The sequence below is a fragment of the Coturnix japonica genome, chromosome 4, assembly GCF_054131305.1.
Source record: "Coturnix japonica strain WE chromosome 4, WE-NBRP24, whole genome shotgun sequence".
NCBI lineage: Eukaryota > Metazoa > Chordata > Aves > Galliformes > Phasianidae > Coturnix > Coturnix japonica.
Genome location: NC_140666.1, coordinates 21,083,074 through 21,103,536, shown reverse-complemented (window position 1 = coordinate 21,103,536; position 20,463 = coordinate 21,083,074). Strand labels below are relative to the sequence as shown.

The window sequence follows — 20,463 nt, the reverse complement described above, 5'->3', positions numbered from 1 at the left end:
CCACAAAAGGAATACTGGCAAACACTACTTGTATGCCCGCTCCATCAACTAACTTCCCCAGCCTCCTAAAATCATGTTTTATAATCCTCAGGCTTCTATCAGCAATCCCATTGCTGCCAGCCTGAACTATCAATAAAGGGTAATAATCAGAGGGGTGGATAAGGCTGGGGAGTTTTCTAGAAATATCCCTGACCCGGGCTGCAGGGAGGCAGCACAGCTCCCTGTGGGTAGGGTCAGGCCGACATATTGGACCCTCTGTTCCTCTCAGAAGAGAGTCGCCCACAACTATTACCCTCCTTTCCTTCTTGGAGGAAGCAGTCCAAACGTGGAGCCAACCGCCTCACCTAGGGCAAGCTTGGCGGCAGCACTGCCACGTCATCATCATTCACCTCTCCCTCTGGTTTCAGAGCTTCATATCTGTTACAAAGAGGGACCAGGGGAACCGAGGAAGGTCGGGTCACATTGCTTGGTGGGACCGTGTCCTTTTGAAGGGGCCAAGGCTGTTTTTTGGCACGAGGTGTTTGCATGGGGCTGGGCTGGGGGTCAGCAGGGCCCTGTTGTGCTTATCATGATGCATCTGCTGTGAGAACGTCATGCAGAGAGCAGAGTGGAAGAGCAGAGAAAGCACCAACCCCTGCAGAGAACATGAGAAGCAGGAAAATGGAGCCTTGTGTCTTCTTTTTTCCCCTCGCTTTCTTCAAAATTGTGAGCATCCCACTTCGGTAAAGCACAGTTCTAGGTGTCGGGGTGGCCCTGGTTGGGTACAGCCTGAGCTCAAAGCAGCACCTGCAGGCAGAAAGCAGCTTATGGCTGCTGCTACGTGGGCCAGGAGTCACTTGCAGCAAGATTTGGAGGTAACTTCTGTGTAAGTGACTATGCTGGAGGAAATTGTAAGCTGCTTACAGGGTGTTTGCAAACAGAAACAGAGAGTGCATTCATCGAAGAAATGACTGTTTGAATAATTGCTCAGCTCGGCGCTTGTTTACCTGGCTGTAGGGGGAACAGGAGGATAATTGGAGAGCAGTTGTGCTGTGAAGCTGTGTGAGAGGCAGGGTGAAGGTGAGGTGTTGTTGCCTTGGTTGCTGGCTTTTAGCTCCTGCTGCGGTTGGTGTGAATGCTGATGTTTCAGGGTGGCAGGTGGAAGCAGTGAGGGCTGTCCTGCAGCACAGGGATGTGGAGGGGCCCCTAAAGTGCCCCTGTTCTCCACAGCACTGGGGCCTGCACCCTGGTCTGCTTTGCTTCTGCATGATCTTTCTTAATGAAGAGATTCAGGGACAGTCCTGTTACTTAGCCAGGCTTAGCTGAGAAGACAGCAAACCCTGGTGCACGTAGTGCTGTTGTGACTGCGTTCATTCTGTGCAGCTAACCAGCTGCACTTCCATGTGAATGTTAAAAAGACTGCAAATGAACATGCAGCTGTAGAGAAACATACAGTCCTCCAGCAACTGTGCTGGAGAATACTGTGTGAGTTTCTCAGCCAGTTTGTAACCGAGCATCTCAGTGCTCTGTACCTCGAAAGAATTCTGCTCAGTTACAGCACCGCTGGTTTCTGGGGCATGGATCAGTATTGTTGGTAGCAGGATGAGGCCCATAGAGCTCAGTGATATTTTGCAGGAAGTATATTTATAAACAAAGAGCTCTGGGGAAGAAAGAGCATTGCATCTTCAATTACATTTGCAAAACTGCTGCGTGGAAATTGGCACGGCTCCGTCCATTCAAGGGATCTTAGAAATGATTTTGCTGCATCACAAGCTGCAGCCCTATCTCTGAGGTTTTGAAAGTGAACACCAGTGCCTCTACGAACAGGATGCTCTTTGTGAGTTCTAATTGGAACCAGCCCTGTCTGAATGCTGCTCCCTTTGACACAATGTGGCTAACCTAGGGAAGCGATTCCAGACCTGTCTGTGAGCAGTGCTCCTCCAAGGGCTGGCTGGGATAAAGGTGCAGCAGGAGGCTGCTCTGAGCTTGGAACTGACTCCAGACAGTTGAGGGGTGTGTGTGTGGAGAGAGGTTTTGAAGACACTTGGGTGCTCTAGGTATCATTCTCTCCTTTTCCTAGCTTAGCTAGAGCTAGATGCAAAACATATTAAACTGCAGGCTGTTCAGAGGGGGACTGAGTCATGGAGAAGCTGGGTGCTGTTTACTTCAGGTCTATGGTGTATGGAAATCCTCCAAATTAGAATGGAAAGCAGATAGGCTCCAATCAGGAAAACCATCAATTGTTGGTCTCAGTGTGTGTGTGCTGCCTCGTGGTTTGCTGTCGTTTTCCTTCAGACTGGCTCTGGGAAGTTAATATCAGCCGTTACAGCTTTGAGGCTGTCTTCCCCCCTTTTCTCTTCTGGTTCAGAAGTGAATAAAGGAGCTTTGTACGGTTCTTGAAACTGAGCCTGAAACAGCTCTGAACAAAATATAGTGTTCCTTTCAAGATCTTGGAAATAATTACATCATAGGCAAATTGGGCCAGAAACCGTTAACAGTATTCTTTGTGGAGTGCAACCCCACGGGAGGACCTATTGCAGCAGAGCACCATTGTTTACAAACAGATACAGTGACAGGGGCGCTTGTCCCGCTCTGAGGGACAGCTGGGGTTGGTGCCATGTAATAGACTGTGCAGAACGACTGCCAGCTCCTGCCTGCAGGATGGGGTGTGCAGGTACTGGAGAAGTCCATGGAGATGGGCTGCAGGGCAGACAGAGCCCGTGCTGCTGTCAGCTCCTGGCCTGCCAGGGCTGTGTGTGTAGGGGAAAGCATGGCTGTGGGGTGTTTGTCTGCTTAGAGCACCTCTGTGTGTGTGCAGGGATGTGCTGCTGGGCCTCGCTGTGTCAGCAACAGCCGTCACCTTTGGACGGCGCTTCCGAAAACAGAACATCACTTCCTTCACCTCAGCTTTAAGAGAGTGACTGCAGGAACGTGTGTTATCTGTGAATCAGTGCAGGGAAGGCGCTGCCAGACGCTCACCGTGGGTCTGCATGTGCCAACCATAAAAGGAGCTGCTGGAAGGCAAGGTGCTTGTCGAGCTGTAACCTTTATCAACATGCAGCGGAGCCCACGTCACATCTGATCTGTTTGAAATCATGCTCTATTTTCAGGTCCTAAAACAGTCGCAGTTTGTTTTACTGAGTATTGCTTGTTTGTGAAACCAGCTGGTTCGTCCAGCTTGAATTTCAGTGTTGAAGAAAAATGCACCTCACCTGACGGGCATGCTTTGTGTTCTGCTTTTGCAGGAGGCTGTGAGGGCTGCTGAAGATGTCCGATAGTCTGGATGTTGAAGAGAAACCTCCAGCCCCGCCGTTGAGAATGAACAGCAACAACCGTGATTCTTCAGCACTAAACCACAGCTCCAAACCGCTCCCCATGGCCCCTGAGGAGAAGAACAAGAAAGCCAGGCTGCGCTCCATCTTCCCGGGTGGAGGGGATAAAAGTAAAGTATCAACATTGGGTGGCTGTGTCTTTCTCTCACTCTCTGTTGGTTGCTGTGTTTACTTTGTGCCCGTTTTCTTTGTTTCAGTTGCAGAACATGATAATTCAAGTCCTTTTAAGGCCTTCTGTTGCAATTCCTCTAGTAACATGTTTCAAAGGAGGAGGAGGTATTCAGTCAGTTCCTGGTTTATCTATGCGAAGGCAGTGGAACACGCACACACATCGTGCCTCTTGCCTTTTAAAAATACCCCTACGGTTCAGTTGGGGGAATCCTTTTCTTTGGATTTTGCTTTGGGTTTGCAGTAAAGCCAGAGATGAGGTCGTATGCTTTGCAAAACACATTTGCTGAAGTGAGAAGGCAATACGCCTGACACTTTATTTCAGTGCTCTTGAATCTCGTGGATGGGAGCAAAGCTGTTCTTGCTTGTTCCTATTGCAGCGATAGTGGATGCAGAATGACTTGTTTTAAAACCTGCTGGATGTGTTCACAGTGTCTCTTAAAAATGCAGGAAACAGCATTTCAATTATGTTCTCTGAGCTGCATTTGCAGAAGGAAGTGAGTCCTGAGTTAGTGTATTTGCAGAATCAAGGAGGTAAACTGACCCTTTTAATGCTGTCAACCTGATGGGTGCTGAGGGAGCTGATTAATGTTTCTTCAGGGCCGCTCTGGATTATCTTTGAAAGGTGACCAGGCACGTTTCCCAGCAACTGGAGAAAAGGTGAATGTCGCTTCTGTCTTCAAGGAGAAGGTCTAAGGAACTACACACCAGTCAGCCTCTGTGGGTGCCTGGGAAGCCAGTGGAGCAGTGGTTCCCTGGGGACCATTTGCAAACATCTGAGGGACAAGAATGTGACCAGGCATGCTGAGAGAACCTTGTGAAATGCAACCAGAGGAGATCGTGCCTGGGGGCAAATGGCCCCGTGTACCTGTGCACATTGGGGTCATCCTGCTGGAAAGCTGTTCTGCAGAAGCTGTGGGGGTCCTCACAGGCAAGAAGCCAGCCCTGCCAGCAGTGTGTGCCTGTGACAAAAAGAGGCCACGAGCATTCTGGGCTGCATGTGGAAGAGCTGTCAGCAGGTGGAGGGATATGATCGTCCACTCTATGCCTTGTGGAGGATGTGAAGAAGAGGGGGCCAGACTTCTCTGCGCGGTGTCCAGTGCCTGTACAAGAGGCAGCGTGACCAGTACAAGACCCAGTGACCTCGTCTTGAGTGCTCATCTCTCATAATGTCTGTGGTGGGACAGACCCAGGCCTCAAGCAGAGCTGGCTGTGTCGCATCCCAAACCACTGGGAACAACGGGAATTTTCAGATGGTTCTTTTTAAAGGCCAAAATGAAGCAAGCTGGGGGAGATTTTAATTCCCAGAATGACGTGGGTCAATTCTTCCTCTGACTGCTGGCGAGTCGACGTGCCACCGCTCTGAGGGAACATCTATAAAGCAAGAGGTGCTGAGCATGTCATACAGATATGGGAGATCTGGAAACGGCCCCTCCTGGAAATGCTCAGTGACATTAAAAAATAGACATAATTAACTATCAGTCAGAGTAGTCTTAAGAAACATGCAAGTATCATGATTTTAAATGTTACTGGAGGTAACATTTAAGTAAGCTAAGATTTATTGCTTAATTTTGATGGGTGAAATAATAAATGGAGGAAATTTAACTTGGCTGGCCAAGGCCCTGGAGGAGGTTCTGTGTCGTGCTTGGCTGGTGGCTCAGGGCATCAGCTGCCCAGAGCATGCTCTGCACACTCAGTGACATTTTTTTCACAGTCATCCTGCTTAAAAAACAGAAGATTATTAATATTGCTGCTCTCATGGGTGCTGTTCTTTGCAGCCTCATGGATTTATAGTGATAGTCCAGCACTTGTGCACAGACGTGAAGGAGGTGCTGTGGCAGGGTGTATGTGACCAATGTGCAGGACCTCACTGGCCCACCAGGCAAGGGTGGCTGTGCAGGGAGGCCAGCACTGTTTCTCAGCACTATCCTGGCAATGCAGTATCTTGGTTTTCACTTATGGTTTGAGCACTTCTGCATTTAAGGCCTTGCTTTGGTAAGCTGCTGATGTCTGTGGGGCCCTCTGTCCTTCTGTAGGCACATCCCAGAGCACCTGACCTCTGTGCCTTGGCCCAGATCCTTTTGTCCCATCCTGGGGAACGTGCCCTCAGGAAATGGGGGCCTAGGAAGCCAAGGCAGAGATGCTGAAACACCTTTCCTATGTCTCATGGGCATGAAATCCACTCCCCATAAGCCTACTGAAGCTGTGAAGTTGGCTCTTCTTCCCTGTAATGACAGTGGTTGGAGTTGCAGCAGAGTTCACTGCGTTAGCGTTTCCTTTCAGCTGGGAGCTGTTTCCTCAGGAGAACTGTGAGCAGGAAGAGCTGACTTGTGCTCTTCCAGCTCTTTGGGTACATCCTTGCTTTTTGTTGGTTAAGCTACCTGCAGTTACTGTGCTGTACAATAAATCAACATGGTGCCTGAACCGATGGCTACAGGATATTCAAGCTAAAGAGCGGAGTGGGCAGATCACAGCCTCCTTGCAGCTCAAGGGCTGTGGCCATGGCTGTTGGGTGAATGCTGTCACTCCTGCTGCTTACCTGCAGATGGAAATGGAGTCAGACTTCAAGTCTTCTGGATGCTCCCGGATGGTTAAAAAGAAAGAGGGAGGAAAAAACAAGAAGGTGAAATAACAGGATAAAGTTCTGGACTTGGACATGAGGAGAGCAGCAAGCAGGAGAAGGGAAAAGGAGCAAGTTTGCAGGAGTGGAGGTGAAAGAAGGAGCAGGGCAAGATGAGGAGGCGAGCAAACAGGATGGCACAGCATGAGGTCAGTCTTGTCCTCTGTGGAGGAAGGCTGCTGCTCAGCTGACTCACACTTCTCTGCCAAACAACTGTTCTTTTAGAGTAATAATAATAATACAGATGATGATGCAGCCTGTGGAAGACAGCACTCTTTGCTTGTTCTCTTTCCATCTAATAGTTGCTGAGGCAGTGTGGGCGGGCCCTTGTGGCTAACTGCTGTACATCAGGAGTGTAGTGTGGGGGGCAATTACAAGAAAATACAATCCAGTATAGATCCCTTGAATCCAAACAGTCCCTGCTCCAAAGTATTCATACCTTTTTGGATTGTTTTCGTAGAATCATAGAATCACAAGGTTGGAAAGGACCTACAAGATCGTCTAGTCCAACCATGCTATTACCACTGCTACAGCAAACCACTAAGGTATATCTCAGAGCTCCTCATCCAGACGCCTCTTGAACACTGCCAGGGACAGCGACTCCACCACCTCCCTCCTGTTGCTTTAAACTGAGTTTGATGGCCCTTTAAATCCAGATTTCCCTGAATTTGTTTGCTAGTGGATGAGGTAGGAGTAGCCAATTTTGTTATCTACAGTAACAAATTTTATGTGCTGAACAAAAGTGACATCTTCCAACTGGCAACATTTATCCTGAAAATTAAAGCAACAACACCTTTGAGATAAAAGAAGGTAAAAAGCCTTTGTGTTATATGTGATGTATTGCTGCCATCGTTATTGGATACCCAATGAAAATAATTCATCAGTTAACATTGTGGAGGAGCTTGCAGTACAGATGAAAGGTGACATTTAATTATTTAATGAGGATAAATGCCATAGTGCAGAGGAAGGGTTAGAAACATCCGAAGTACTCAGGACTTTAATTAGGAAGAGTGGAGCATCTTCCTCTAAATGGGGCTGTAAGGTGGAAGAAGAAAAATGTGCAAAGAGAGCTTTCCTTTCTTGTTAGATCAAACATAACTTACACTGATTTGCTCTGTGGAGCTGTGCTATCTGTGAGCAAAGGCAGATGTGAGGGGTGGAGGAAGCTCTGTCCTGGCTGATGTTGGTAGAAAGGGAAGTTTGTGTCTGAGGTAAGGAACAAACTCTTCCTGCAGCTGTCTTTAATGTGTGTAGCATGGCTGCCAGTGATGCTGCAGTGAGGAGTGTGAAAGGTAAAGATGGGAGCTGAGCCAGCTTCTCCTTTCTGTCCTACAGTATGTGTTCTGTTGCTGTGCAGATTCTGTGGGTCCTTATGCAGGAAGAACTGCTGTGTCAGTCTTCTGCTTAAGTGAGGAGCAGGAAGAGGACCTTTATCTTCTGAGCTGCCTGCTTTCATCGAACCTATAGGAACCTCGTTATCTTCACACCGTCTCCTCTCTGATTTGGCTGATTGTGATGGATTCACTGCATGCTGGACAAGACACTCATGCAAACAGGCACTTGTTAGGAAGAACTCTCAAGTTCTTCACTTCTGCGGGAGCCCAGAGGGCAGGAATGTAATGGCTAGAGATGAAAACTCAATGAAGAACTGATAATAGAAGCCATAGTGCTCAAAGATGACCTAAGAAGGTGACTCTTGGAAGAAAACCAGTGTCAGATCACCTTCTAGACCTTCATAAGACAAGGGCTGACAGGCTGGTATTGCATTAACTTGGGTCTCATGGTCGAGTAAGATAAACTCTCAGCTGTTTTTCATATATAAAATACTGTTTTGAGTGCACAAGATTGTGAAACGTCTTGAGTGGAAAGCTGTGCAGAAAATAAATGTTTGTTAACGCTTTGCTTCTAGCCAATAAGAAGAAAGAGAAAGAACGCCCTGAGATCTCTCTTCCTTCAGACTTTGAACACACGATTCATGTGGGGTTTGATGCCGTCACTGGAGAATTCACAGTAAGTAACTGCTGTGTTGCATATTTAGCTAAAACTTCCAGTTCCTTTATGGTAAAATAGCTGCCTGTTGCCTGAAACTACAGATGACAGCAGCCGGGCTGTGAACAGAGACCTTGGCTGGTTGAGCTCAGGGCTTGGAGTGTTCTGCTTCTGGTTCAGGCTGCTTTATTTCTCCAAGGATTATCGGCAATGTCTGTGGAAAATGAAAGCCAGGAAGAATGTAGGGGTTCACTTCTATCAGTCCCACCAGCTGCTACAGGAGTTGGATATTCAGTCCTTAGAAAAGCATTGGAGAACCGCACGCATGTGCATAGTGTATCTGTCTGCAGTCAGCCCCGAAGTGCCAAGTCCAGCTGCTCTGCAGACAGCTCTCAGAGGTGCTCAGGAAGTGGCAGTGTTGTTCATTCATTTTAATCCAGTAATCTTCAAAATACATCCATGGGTTAGGTGCTCAGATGCGTTTCTGTGCTAATAAAGTAGCACTCGGCTTGCTCTACTTACATCAGAAAGTAAATGAAGCACTGGGAAAAATGAGTCTAAGAGAAGCTCCTTGAAGTCTGCAGGGGACTTCAAAGCGTTTTCTCTCGCACTGTTGCCTGGTGCTGGAATCGCTTGTCAGTGTAGTGAGGATGGCAGTGAGTTTATATTTGATCGAGCTGTGGAGGTGAGAGGGGAGAGCAGTTCTGTGTACTATCAGTAGTACCCTGTGAGCTGAGTGGTCGGACTGCGTTGTCACTGTACGTCACACTGCAGTGTGTGCTGCATACACCACGCGGGATGGGACAAATCATCTTCACAGACAAAGTACAGCTGATTTGTGGAACTTTATCACTGTTTTTTTACTTTTACTGCTCCTTCTGTTTCCCAGAAACATTCCAGAAGGCCGGAAGGTTGCTGTATGCTGCCGCAGTATTAGCAGCAGTTAAAGAAAAAAGACACTTAACGGCAGCTTGTCTTCAAAGGAGTGAAACTGAATTCCTCCTAGTAATTAAGAAATACAGTTACACTTAAAATATGTAGACTAGTTAATTAGCTTCTTTAAAACAGATGTCACTTCTTACAGCCAAAGGAATAGATGACTCCTCCCATGCAGCTTGCCAGCACAGGTCTCATCCTGCAGTCCTAGTGGAGCAAAGTGTCAGCCAACAAGGGGACAGCTCTGATAGCAGCTTGTCAGCCCCCACAGGGTGTCTGTATGCAAGCACTGCATTTTGTGTCACACAGGGCATGTTTGATTTGTCCCAGCCTGTGTACAACTGGTGTATCTGCTGGGCAGTTCTTCCAACGGTGCTGCCATGAGCCGTGTCATCTAAAGTGTCTCGCTGTCTGGTAATCACATTGTCTCCTTCTAAAGTTTGGAAGTGCCACGGGAATGTGCAGTAAACATGTGACTGTATGGTTTCTTTGTGTTCCTTTGCTTTTGTGTTTCTGTTTGTTTGTTTCAAGTGATGACAGTTGTCATGCCATGTGTGTTTGCTCTGCTGGTTATGTGCAGTGTGTTGAGCTGCTTCCTAACAACCAGCAGTCACCCCTCCACTGCATTCCCTGATTCCCCAAGGCTGCATCTCCAGTCAAAGCTGGGAACACCTGCATGGGCTCTTAAGCTTTGGCTTTCAGGCTTGAGCATCAAGCTGTGTCACTGCTCCTGAACATATGTTGTATGTCCATTTTGCCGTGCTTGGAGCAGCCACATTTGCTAAGAAATAGGACTGAAAGCCCAAAATTACATTGGCTTGAAGCTGTTGGGTGGGAGCATGTTTCTAGAGCATCTTATTCATCTATTTTGAAGAAGCATTTGCATTCTCTGAATGGGGGAAGAAATGTGGTTTGCAAGATGTTGTGTGAGTTCTGTGAGGCATTTGTTTTTGAAAGTCTCCTGATCCCCATTCTAAAGCAAAACGTGCTCCAGCTGAGCTGTCAAAGTTTCGAGATTATGGCATTAGCAAGTGGGAGAAAGGTGTGGTATAGACCCAAAGAAGCTGCACGTTATTCTTCTGTCTATTCTTTCTTTTGAATTGCCTTGATTTTCTGTCTGGCTCTTGTCGATCATTTGGGTTATGACAGCACCCAGCCTCCTGGTGTGAAATCCAGGTGTGACCTGCTGCTTTCTCCATGGCTCTCTGTTGACTCACACACCGGCCAGTTGTGGTCTTGGGGCTGGAGAACCATTTTGGATGCGTAAAGCCATTCAGAATTGCTAACCTGGCTTTAAGAACTGGGCAATAAGCAGAAGTCTGGATACTGATCTTTTTGCTTCATAAAATTTTTAAGAAATCAATCCTGAGTAGTTTTTCCAGTCACTTGCTGTTAATCCTCAGCAATGTGTTTTTTATAGGGAGAGAAAAACTGGTCTGAAAAAGAAAGGAGGGGAAATAATGCTTCCAAACTTTGGAATGATTGTGATTTTTCTGTTTTCCTAAGCCTGTCTTCCTGTAGTCTGTCCACCACTCAGTCTGTTTGGTATCTACCTCATAGCTCCCATTTTAGATGGGACTTTCCCCATTTTGGCCCATTGGTTTCACCTCCTACCACCTTCTAAGTTGTCCCACATTCTGTTTTAACTTTCTTTTCTTTCTTTATTTACATCCATTACAGCCAGATCTCTATGGCTCACAGATGTGCACAGGGAAGCTCCCAGAGGTGCGTCACAGGTCCAAAAGAAGCTTGCATCAAAGTGCTTCTTTGAGATGTCATAGCACTGCAGCAGCAGGTCGATGTGTGTGCAGTAGATTTGTTGCTTGGCTTATCCCACTTCTTTCATTAATCCCAGACTCTGGAGGCCCATGTCACACATTGTTTTGCAGAGAACTTGGGAAGAAGCTATATTGAAATGTCTGTCTCTGTTGGGGTGGCACTAAGGGTTAAGCTTAAATGCATTTCAGGTGTAGTGTTCCGTTCTGTAGGCCCTACAATTCGCTGGTAGATGGTAGCCGAGCAGTAAATGGGGAAAATTACAGGCTCTCAAATTTAGGAAATTATACTGGATATTTAAAGCAATTTTTTGTTAATCCGATTCCAATGCAGAGTTGCAGCTTTCAGCACTTGGATCAGTTTTCAAACGCCACCCTTCCTCAGTAGCTGTTTGAGGTTTGATACGAGGCGCTGGCACTCAGCCCGTTTCCTGCATCCTCAATTTCTGCATTTCTACAGTGGAGAACTTAAAACGCTGCAGGAGCTCAAAAAAAAAGAGACGTCCTTACAGCAGCAGCTGCGGTACAACTCAGTGTTGCAATCGTGAGAATGTAATTGCAGAGGCTTAGCCCCTCCGTGGTATCTGATGTGCTGAAAACTCTTGTGTCAGGGTGGTGTTTACCTTTTGATCAGACAACAGTGATCATTTCAGCCACGTGTTCGCATTGTTAAGCATTAAAAATCCAGTGTAAAGCTCCTAAAGTACATGGTGTTGTCCACAAGTATAGAATAGTCTTGTCATGTCTGCACTGAATCACCAGGAAAACAAGTTAATCCTCAGGGCATTATTCCATGGAAGAGCGATGTTGATTGAAAGATGAGATTCATGCACTTTTTTTCCTATCACAATCATAACTTTCTTTTCTTTTTAAAGTTGGATCCTGGTTTTCAGCTCTGTATTTTTATAGAGAAGAGAATGATTGCATCTACCGTATATGCTTCTAATTTTAATTGTAAAGCATCAATCAGAATTTCTGAAAGCAATCTTACAGGTAGCACAGGATCTTGGTGAAGATCTGTACAGCTGCAGCTGTTGTATGCTCTTTATTCACTTTCTTTCTACTTGACATCTGCAGGGCATTCCAGAGCAGTGGGCCAGGCTACTACAGACCTCCAACATAACAAAACTAGAGCAGAAGAAGAATCCTCAAGCAGTTCTAGATGTCCTCAAGTTTTATGATTCCAAAGAAACAGTTAACAACCAGAAATACATGAGCTTTACGTCGGGAGGTAAGTAACATCTTGCTGCAAAAAATGGGATGTGCAAAATGAAGTTCTAGAATGTCCAGTGGTCAACAGTCAACCTTAGAAAACTGCATGCTGTGGGATGCTCCACGTGTGAGATGAGTTGATGTCCCCTTTTGTCCTCTGACTGCCATTGATACTCTGACTTCTCTTCATCTTATTTTCAGAACTAAATAAGATACTAGATGGAGCAGTCACTGTCATTTATATTCAGAAGCATTTGTGGCCAAAAATCATGTTTACTTTTGTTTCTTCTTTGCATCCTTCTTTCTTCTCAGTGTTCAGTTTGGGGTATGAAGTGTGTCTTGTTTGGTCCATCTTGGGAGTTGCTTTTGGCTCCTAAGAACAGCGGACTCAGCAATTTTTTGTGTTGTTTTATGAAGAGTTTTAAAGGCTTTTTATATGAGCTATAGAGAAGATCAGGCCGCTATGTCTAAATGTGCAAAGGAACTCCAAATGGCTGCTTTGGTGTAGCCCCAAATGGGCTCTGGCTACAGAGGAAGAGAATGAAGGCAGGAATGTTCAAAGCAGCCTGTGCAGCATTCCAGGGAGATCCTCATGGGCTCGGCATTACCTTGCTCGAGCCTGCAGACCTGAAGGTGGTGTCATTTTTTCCCTTGGTTGTATACAGTCTGCAAAACTGTATTGCAGCATTGCAAAAACAAGAAAGCAAGAGCAGGTCTGTGCTGTAGTTTGCTCTTTTTTTTTGTTTCCTTTGGCCTGTTTTTTTTCTCATTTTGCTTAACAAGCACTGGGTTGCTATAAATCCAGCAAAAAAAAAAAAAAAAAAAAAAAGCAGAGGGCTTTTAAAAGCAGCGTATCTGGGTTCTGTGTTGATGTGTTCTGCTGTTTCTTAATAAGACATTCAAAATGAAAATACCAGCAAGGTACGTGTACTTTGGTAAAGCCCATGTCGACGTGTTCAGCTAATGAGGCGCTGTCTGCCTCTAACAGCATTTCAGACTTAACCTGCAGCAGTTCAATTCCTACTTGTGCAAGTCTGGCAGCCAGGTCCCTCATTGCTTCCATTTGCTGGTTCAACCCATGCAACCTCCAATACGCAGAGTGGATTTCACTTTTTTTTTAAAGCGTTTTTCTTTGTATTTTGTTTACTGGCAGAGCAGGGATAACAGTAGACTCAAGGAACAGAGAAAAAGAGCACCCTGCTATATTGTTACCTTGCTTTCTATGTGCAATAACCCTTGCTAGGGGAAGGATGTTGCGAAAGAAAAATGGTATCAGCTTGGATATACTGTGTGGGATTCCCCACAGCAGATACTGCTTTTTAACAGCATTGCTTTCCCTATACGTTGCAGATAAAAGCGCCCATGGATACATAGAAGCCCATCCTTCGGTGAGTGTGAACATCACCTTTTCCTTCTGTAGTGCTTGGTTGCAGAGCAAGCAGTGAGCCTTGGCTTCTGTGCTGTAGTGCTGGCCTGGTGGGCTGCAGGGAGGTGCATCTTAGTGTCTCCCAGCAGCACCAAACTAACTAATTTTCCCTCTAAGAACCTTCCTACACATGAAAGTCTGGTTTTGCAGCCAGAATATTGCTTACTGTTCTTAGCCATGGTGGAATATATCATTCACAACAATATGCAGTGCTGTCTAATTAGCCTGTTTTAATATAGCTTTAACAACCTAGCATTCGTTTCTCTTAAATTTCATAATCTATCCTTAGTACAGCTGGTTATGTAGCTGAATATAAATAAGGTTATAATTGATACATAACTCACCGGAGCCATTGAAAGAAAGTTTTAAATAATGATTCACTCTAATTAATACTGAATTGCCATAGCAATCCCAGAGATGTACTCAGGACATTCGCATTAATATTGACCAGATTTATTAGTGTTAATGTTGCTGCATTAAATAGCGAATGATTGAGTGGGGATTTGGCCTTTATTTTCAAGTGCTAAGCAACGTCATTTTAGATCTGCGATTACACAGCCGAGACTGTGGAGGATGAAATGAAAATCATCATTGTTTACTTTTTGTTGTTGTTGCTTTTCAGTTGATGCCCCTTTCATTATCTTTCATAGAACAAACCTTATAAAGGCAGTTTGGGCACCATGGGGCATTCCAGGTATCTCAAGTATCTGTCCCATCTGCACTGGGGATTGGCCCTGGGGAGGCTGATGCTGTCCTGCAGAGCAAACTGCTCTGACAGGAGCAAGCAGTCCTCGCAGTCACTGTAATTTCATTTCACTCTTTAATGGGGATCTGGCATTAAGTAATATGACATTGTATATGTTCTAGCTGCACAATTCAGACCAAACATGGAGCCCGGTGGAAAAAGTAGTTAATAAGAGTTGAACAGAACAGAAATGTGATTATTCCCTTCCTTATTTTTTCCTTAATCATCTTTTCCCCATGTAAGCAAAGTGCTTGCCTTGTATAGAAAGAGATACATGGATTTAACATATGACAGTGCCATACACCTTTAACGTTGCTCTTTAAACCAGTGTTTGGAATGTCTTGTGTATCAGTCTCTACTTCTACAGGCCGTATTCGTGGCCTTTTTCTCCCTTTACCATTAAGAGGTTGGTGCTAGAGCAGGGTCTCACGGAGCACAGTGTGTGTGTTGCCAGGCATAGCTGAGGTACAGCAAGGGGCTCCTGCTGCCTGTGGGGTGAAGTGAGGCAGATGTAGTGGGGGATCTGTGTGCTGCCTCATGGTCAGGTGAAGAGGACAATAGTGAAAAAGGAGCTGCTGAACGGGGAGATGCAGCTCTGTGAAAGCGTGCAATAAGAGCACCCCGGGGGTGGAATAACAGAGAAACAATCAGCCTTTCCCTGCAAAATACAGTTCTTGGCAACACAATGCGGGAGGCTTTGCGTGTTGAAGTGTGTTAATTAACCTAGCCAGCAGACACCTGTTAACTTAATTAACTGCTACCATTTCTGCAAAGCCAGAGCAATTATCTAGCAGCCAGGTGGGGTTTCTAGTGATATATTCAAACATTACTTTTGGTGAAATCAGACTTTGAGAAAACATGGGAATGATTTTTATTTAATTTATTGCTCCAATGGTGTATGGGACACAGTTCAGGAGCCCACGTGTAGTTCACTATGAGTAAGTAAAGAGCAAAAGTGACAAACACTGAGCAGAGCTAACAAAGCGTGGTAACCTCTAGCCTTGAAGTGGTGGTGGTGGACTGAAGGCTGTGGGCCTTGCTGTAGGGATGCAGGGGCTGTTGGTGATGTCTGAGCAGACAAAAGTTGTTCCTACTTAGTAGACCTTCCATTGGTGGCCCTCACCCATGGTACTGTCTGTCCACAGAGCACAAAAACAGCATCAGAACCCCCGTTAGCACCGTCAGTCTCTGAAGAAGAGGATGAAGAAGATGAGGAAGAAGAAGATGACAACGAACCTCCGCCTGTTATTGCACCACGGCCTGAACACACAAAATCAGTAGGTCATGGCTTTGGGCAGCACTGCTGCAGTGCCGTTCTGAGCTGTGTATTTCCAGCCAGACAGCATGCGCTGTTTGTGTGTGAGGGCTGCAGTACAGCCGTGGGCTATTGCTTCACCCAACCTACTGACGCCAGGAGATCTGCTTTGAGCTTAATTGTTTAGTTGAGAGCTTCCTGTGATGCTGATTAAAACAGTGAATTGTATTTTAGTGTCATAACAGATAGCAGCACGGTGTCATTCAGTGCTAGTGGTGTAACAGTGCACAAGTTGGTCCACAGGACCTGTGTAGGGAGAGTTGCCATCAGGTGCTTTTCACACTCCTGTGGGATGTGTAGGACTATCCCCTGGAGGTGCCCATCCCTCTCCACAAGGCTCCATATGGAAGGAGCTAAGCAAACTGCTTAGGGTTGCGCTCTTATATGATGTAAGTTTGGTGAGAAGCATTCTACCCAGAATGTTGTAAAGAGCAGGTAGGGGTCTGAAGGACTGGAATGCAGTTCCTAGTGGAGCTTAAATCTTGAGATCACCAATGAGAAGTTAATATAGCAGTTGTGATCAGAAAAGGGAAACGCTCTCTGTTTCTGTTCTGGCACCTGTCTTAACTGATCAAACCACTCCTAATGCACAGCATTTCTGTTACAAAACTGTTGCCTTCAGTGCTACGTTGGTGCCATCCCTGAAATTTTTAAGAGTTCCATTAGAGGAGTAATTTTGTTTCCCACATAAACAGATGAGCAGAAGGGAACAAGGCTCTCAGACCCCAGTGCATCTTTTTCTGTAGTCTGTCAACACAGTAAATTGACCATTTGTCACCTTCCAGGAAATAAATGAATATTGAGACCTGACCCTGAACTTGTATAACGCTAGCCTTTGTTTTCCTTATCCACTTTGAGAAGCGGAGAGTGAATATGAATGTTTTAAGCCCTGGATGTGGCAGGTAGCATCTTCTTAGCAGCTCTGTTTGAAATACGGTTTCGGGGCACCTCTGCAGGCCGCCTTTTTGACATGAACTATTTATTGTCACAGATCTACACGCGCTCCGTAATCGAACCTGTCGCTGCACCAGCACCGGCTAAAGAAGCCACCACTCCCCAGCCTGAAAACTCCAACACAAACACTTTGTACAGAAACACAGACCGGCAGCGGAAAAAATCCAAGATGACAGATGAGGAAATCCTAGAGAAACTGAGTATGTATTCTGTATTTCTTGTCTGATAAAGCAGTGTCCTGAGTGCGTATCTCAAGTACAGGGAGAAGTGTTCATCTTCAGTTTAGTGTCACTAGATCTTACAACTCCTTACACAAACTGTTACTGTGCCTGTAGGGAATGGGAGAACACTGTGGGTATTCCTTCCACCCCTAGGGGCAGCTCTGACCGAGTTGGTTTTGCCTGAGCTTCTGTCTGTGCTAAAGGCTAAAGAGAAGATTATTTCTGCTTCAGCAGAAGGCTGCAGCCCAGTGAATGGCCTAGTGAACTCCAGTGTGCTGATGTCCAGAGTTAAAAGAATGTTTGGCTTCCTAAATTATCTTAAGTTCCTGACTTCTCACTAATCATCAGAGCCAACATACTTTGCAGAAATTTCTGGGATTCACTGGGTTTTTGAGTTATTTCTTTGTTAACCTGTAGACAGCTACAGAATGAAGCAGATTCCTTCAGCCTCCATTGGATGTTCTGGTGATGTAGTTACTGGAGTTACTACCACTTCTACCAATGTATCTGAGCTTGTTGTTAGAAGAACTCCCTGTTTAGTCAGAGAACTCCTCTGAAACAACATCATCTGAGACCATGGATGGAGAACGGATGTTTTCAGTGTATCCCAAAAGAAAAATACATTCTCTAGCAATCCTTATTTTATTCCTTAGCTTTATACTTATGAAGATGCTTCAGTGAGACACAGGTGTATGACCTGACCAGCTGAAACTGTGCTGCAGGTGTTTCTCAGGAGCTGTACCCTCCTGTATATACTCACTGCATGTTCCTCAATTTTTGTGGCACTCTGACATGGCTAATTCCCAGTGAGTTACTACTGGAATCCTAACTGTTGACCCTAAAGTCCTCCATGGGTCATACAAACACATCAAACTCTTAGTGATGCTCTAGCACAACCTGTTTAATCAGCTTCTTGCATGTACTAGCTTGCAGCTCTGTGTTATCACATAGTAACCTGCTGGGTTCATAAGATTAATTCATTCTGGGTCTCCTGCTACCCGGTAGGGCAGTCAGCAGATGGACCTCCCACCCCTTGTGTCTGATCCCAAAGCTGATAATATTACATCTTTAGTGGGGGACAGCCATTTGGAAAGAGCCTGATGTGGTTGTGGCTTCTTCACAGTAGTCCTTCAGAGGCTAATTCCCGTGAAAGCCAATCATGGTGTCACTCATTCTTTCCCTTGCCACCCAATGGTGCATGTCACTGCAGAGGCTGAAGCCTTTTGTAGCCGTGAGATTGCTGCTGCTGGTGTGGGGTGTTCTGTGCCCTGATGGATGGATGGGACTATATAGAACTGGATGTCACTGCCGTTAGGGGGCATAGGCGGGACAAGTTCCATGGCATTGGCTGAGGAGATAACGAAATAATTAAGGTGTTTATTCCAGTGCAGGCAGTTCACCTGCAGGTATGTCAGCTTATAGAGGGAGGATTACAGCTCCTTCACCCGGGGCTAACTGTTTGAGGCAGGCTTCTGCAGTGAGATCTGCAGGCACATGTGTACTTGAATGTAAGCATGCATATTATTTATTGACACTTGTGGACCTCAAATGGAGACTGAGCCCTTAAGTTACTGCAGGTTATGCCTTTGAAGTGTTATGTGCTTTCATGGTTTGGTTTTTTTCTGAAGAATTGGATACTTGTTGAACAAGGTCTGAAGATCTGCCTTGGGCAATTTGAGACATGGGCAGTGAAAATCTTCCTTTGCTTTTTTGAAGCTATCTCAAATTGTGGCCAGTGCTCGTTTGTAATAGTCCTGGGCTGGTTACATCCATGTACGTGTGTTGTGTTGCCTTTCGTTTGCTTCTGAACTCACAGCACTTCTTCACCTTGCCGACTTCCTCTGCAGCTGATTTTGTGCTTCTTTTATGAAGGTGTCCCCTGCCTTCTTTTATCTTAATTTGCTCTCATAATTCTTCTCTGCTTGAAATAACTTGGGCTTTTTTAGAGACACTTTCATTACACGTTTTCCTAGGGAGTAAAGCCTGTAATACTGAGATAAGATCAAACAAAACTCTGTCTGTAATGAAATCATGAATTTGTTCCGCTGCAATTATAAAACAGAAGTGGCTCAATTGTGCTTTCTTATCCATTTAATTTAGGACTTGATAAAAGAAAGTGCTTAAGGACCTCACAGTAGCCAGTGTGTCTGTCTTGGTCCAGCGCAGGGGGTGCTCCTCTCAGCTGGAGCTGCATACCAGTGTAAATAGCAGTGAGCTGCTTTCAGTGTTGTGCTGTTGGACAGGTGTTGGCTCAGTCACAGGAAATCAGCCACAGACCATTAACAGGCAGAAGCAGCCACTCAGGTTTTCAGCTACTGAAGTTTGAATCCCGCTTTGGCTGAGGTGCAGACCATGCAGGTGGCACTGGGTGAGCTCTCACCATGTGGGTTGCCTGTACTGTATGTAGGTGTTGTGCCATTCTCATATTGCTGTGGATGCAGAGGTGACAAAACAAAGTGTGCATTTGTGTTAGTGATGGAGCAGTATGGATCAGTCAGTCAGAGCACACTGTGAAATGCTGAAATGTTTCCTCCTGAGCTGATGTTCTCAATGTATTTCAGTGACGTGCATTCCAAGATAAATCATCGGAAGTCATTTTAATTGCTGTTTAGTCATCAGCTTAGGTGTTGCCATTTGTATTTTTGGCAACTACTGGACCAGAAAAAACAATACTGTTTTTGAATTACTCCTTCGGATTTGTTAGAATTTATCAGATTCTGGCTCTTTCACTTGGTACAAACATAGTATCCTGATGACTGCGTTCTCTCCTTCCCATTCAGACTGCCCACATCTCTGAGTGGGCAGGAAACCAGCAAGCTGTGCATGTTGTCATTGTAGCTGCAGTGGCACACGTGTTCCAGACTGCTTCTGAACCTCGGCTGCCCCATGCCCATGGCAGCAGCCCACCTGCCCTGCTTCGTGTGTCCTTCACTGGTGGAACCACGGCATCTCAGTGGCGCAGCTGTCCTTGTAGTGCCAGCTCGAGGTGCACTGCTGGTCTCCTTACGCACCATGGTTCTCCTAATGGTGAAAGTCAGCATCTGCTGGGAGTCAGGTTGGATGCTTGTTGCTGCCCTGGGTCAGAGTGAAGGCAAGGAGTGCAGTTAGAGTGGCATAAGCAAGGTCTCCTTTGTAGCTTTACTCAATAATCAATGATAAGGACAGTAGTTCCTAAAAAATAATGTTTTGGGATGTACTTTTTTAAAAGGGTGAAACCAAAATTTAGGCAAATGACTGAAAAGCAGAGCAGATTTCTACCTGGAAACATGGCACTGTAATCTTCCTGTTCTGACGATGACATCTGTTCATAAAATTGGTTTCAGAACCCTATGGACATTTAATCTTTGAAAGTATTAAACCTTCTGTAGAATCAGAGTGTTTATCTATAAGGAAATAAGGCTCTGTTATTCCAGATCTCATCAGTGTTTGTGAACAGAGAAACACTTGCACTGATACTTGCTCATTTCTGATTTCCATCTCGTATCAGTTATCTTCTGCGCTGTCAGTTCCCTGTCACACAGAGCAATCTCCAAACGACTGTTGGAAGCCACTCTCTGTGGGGCTGCTTGTGCTGCTGCCTGCTTTGATGGTGTTACCCGACAGCCCACATGCAGCTGGCAGCCCTGCGCAGTGTGGTTGCATTTCTGATCTGTCCGAAAGTGGTATCTCGATTCTTAAGTGAACTTCTTGTCTCGCTCCAATTCATAGGAGGGAGAAGAGGTTATTTGGTATATGTATACCCGGTGTGAAATTAAGAAACAATGGTTCAGATGTTGGTCTGATCAGTTGAT

General features: G+C 45.7%; 1 protein-coding gene across 4 annotated transcripts in view; it reads left to right on the top strand.

Moving 5' to 3' along the window:
- The window catches only part of PAK3 (p21 (RAC1) activated kinase 3), an 85,410-nt gene that overhangs the window by 50,284 nt on the left and 14,663 nt on the right, over positions 1 to 20,463 (top strand). For 3 of the 4 annotated variants that reach the window (XM_015860615.3, XM_015860616.3, XM_085544763.1), the window contains exons 2-7: positions 3,225 to 3,421; positions 8,009 to 8,109; positions 11,877 to 12,030; positions 13,362 to 13,399; positions 15,328 to 15,459; positions 16,489 to 16,651. In XM_015860615.3, coding sequence (XP_015716101.1) covers positions 3,247 to 3,421; positions 8,009 to 8,109; positions 11,877 to 12,030; positions 13,362 to 13,399; positions 15,328 to 15,459; positions 16,489 to 16,651 — 763 coding nt within the window. In that variant the 5' untranslated portion in view covers positions 3,225 to 3,246. Of the gene's footprint in view, positions 1 to 2,966; positions 3,090 to 3,224; positions 3,422 to 8,008; positions 8,110 to 11,876; positions 12,031 to 13,361; positions 13,400 to 15,327; positions 15,460 to 16,488; positions 16,652 to 20,463 lie in introns of those variants that run through there. The other variant, XM_085544762.1, reaches the window with a different exon arrangement.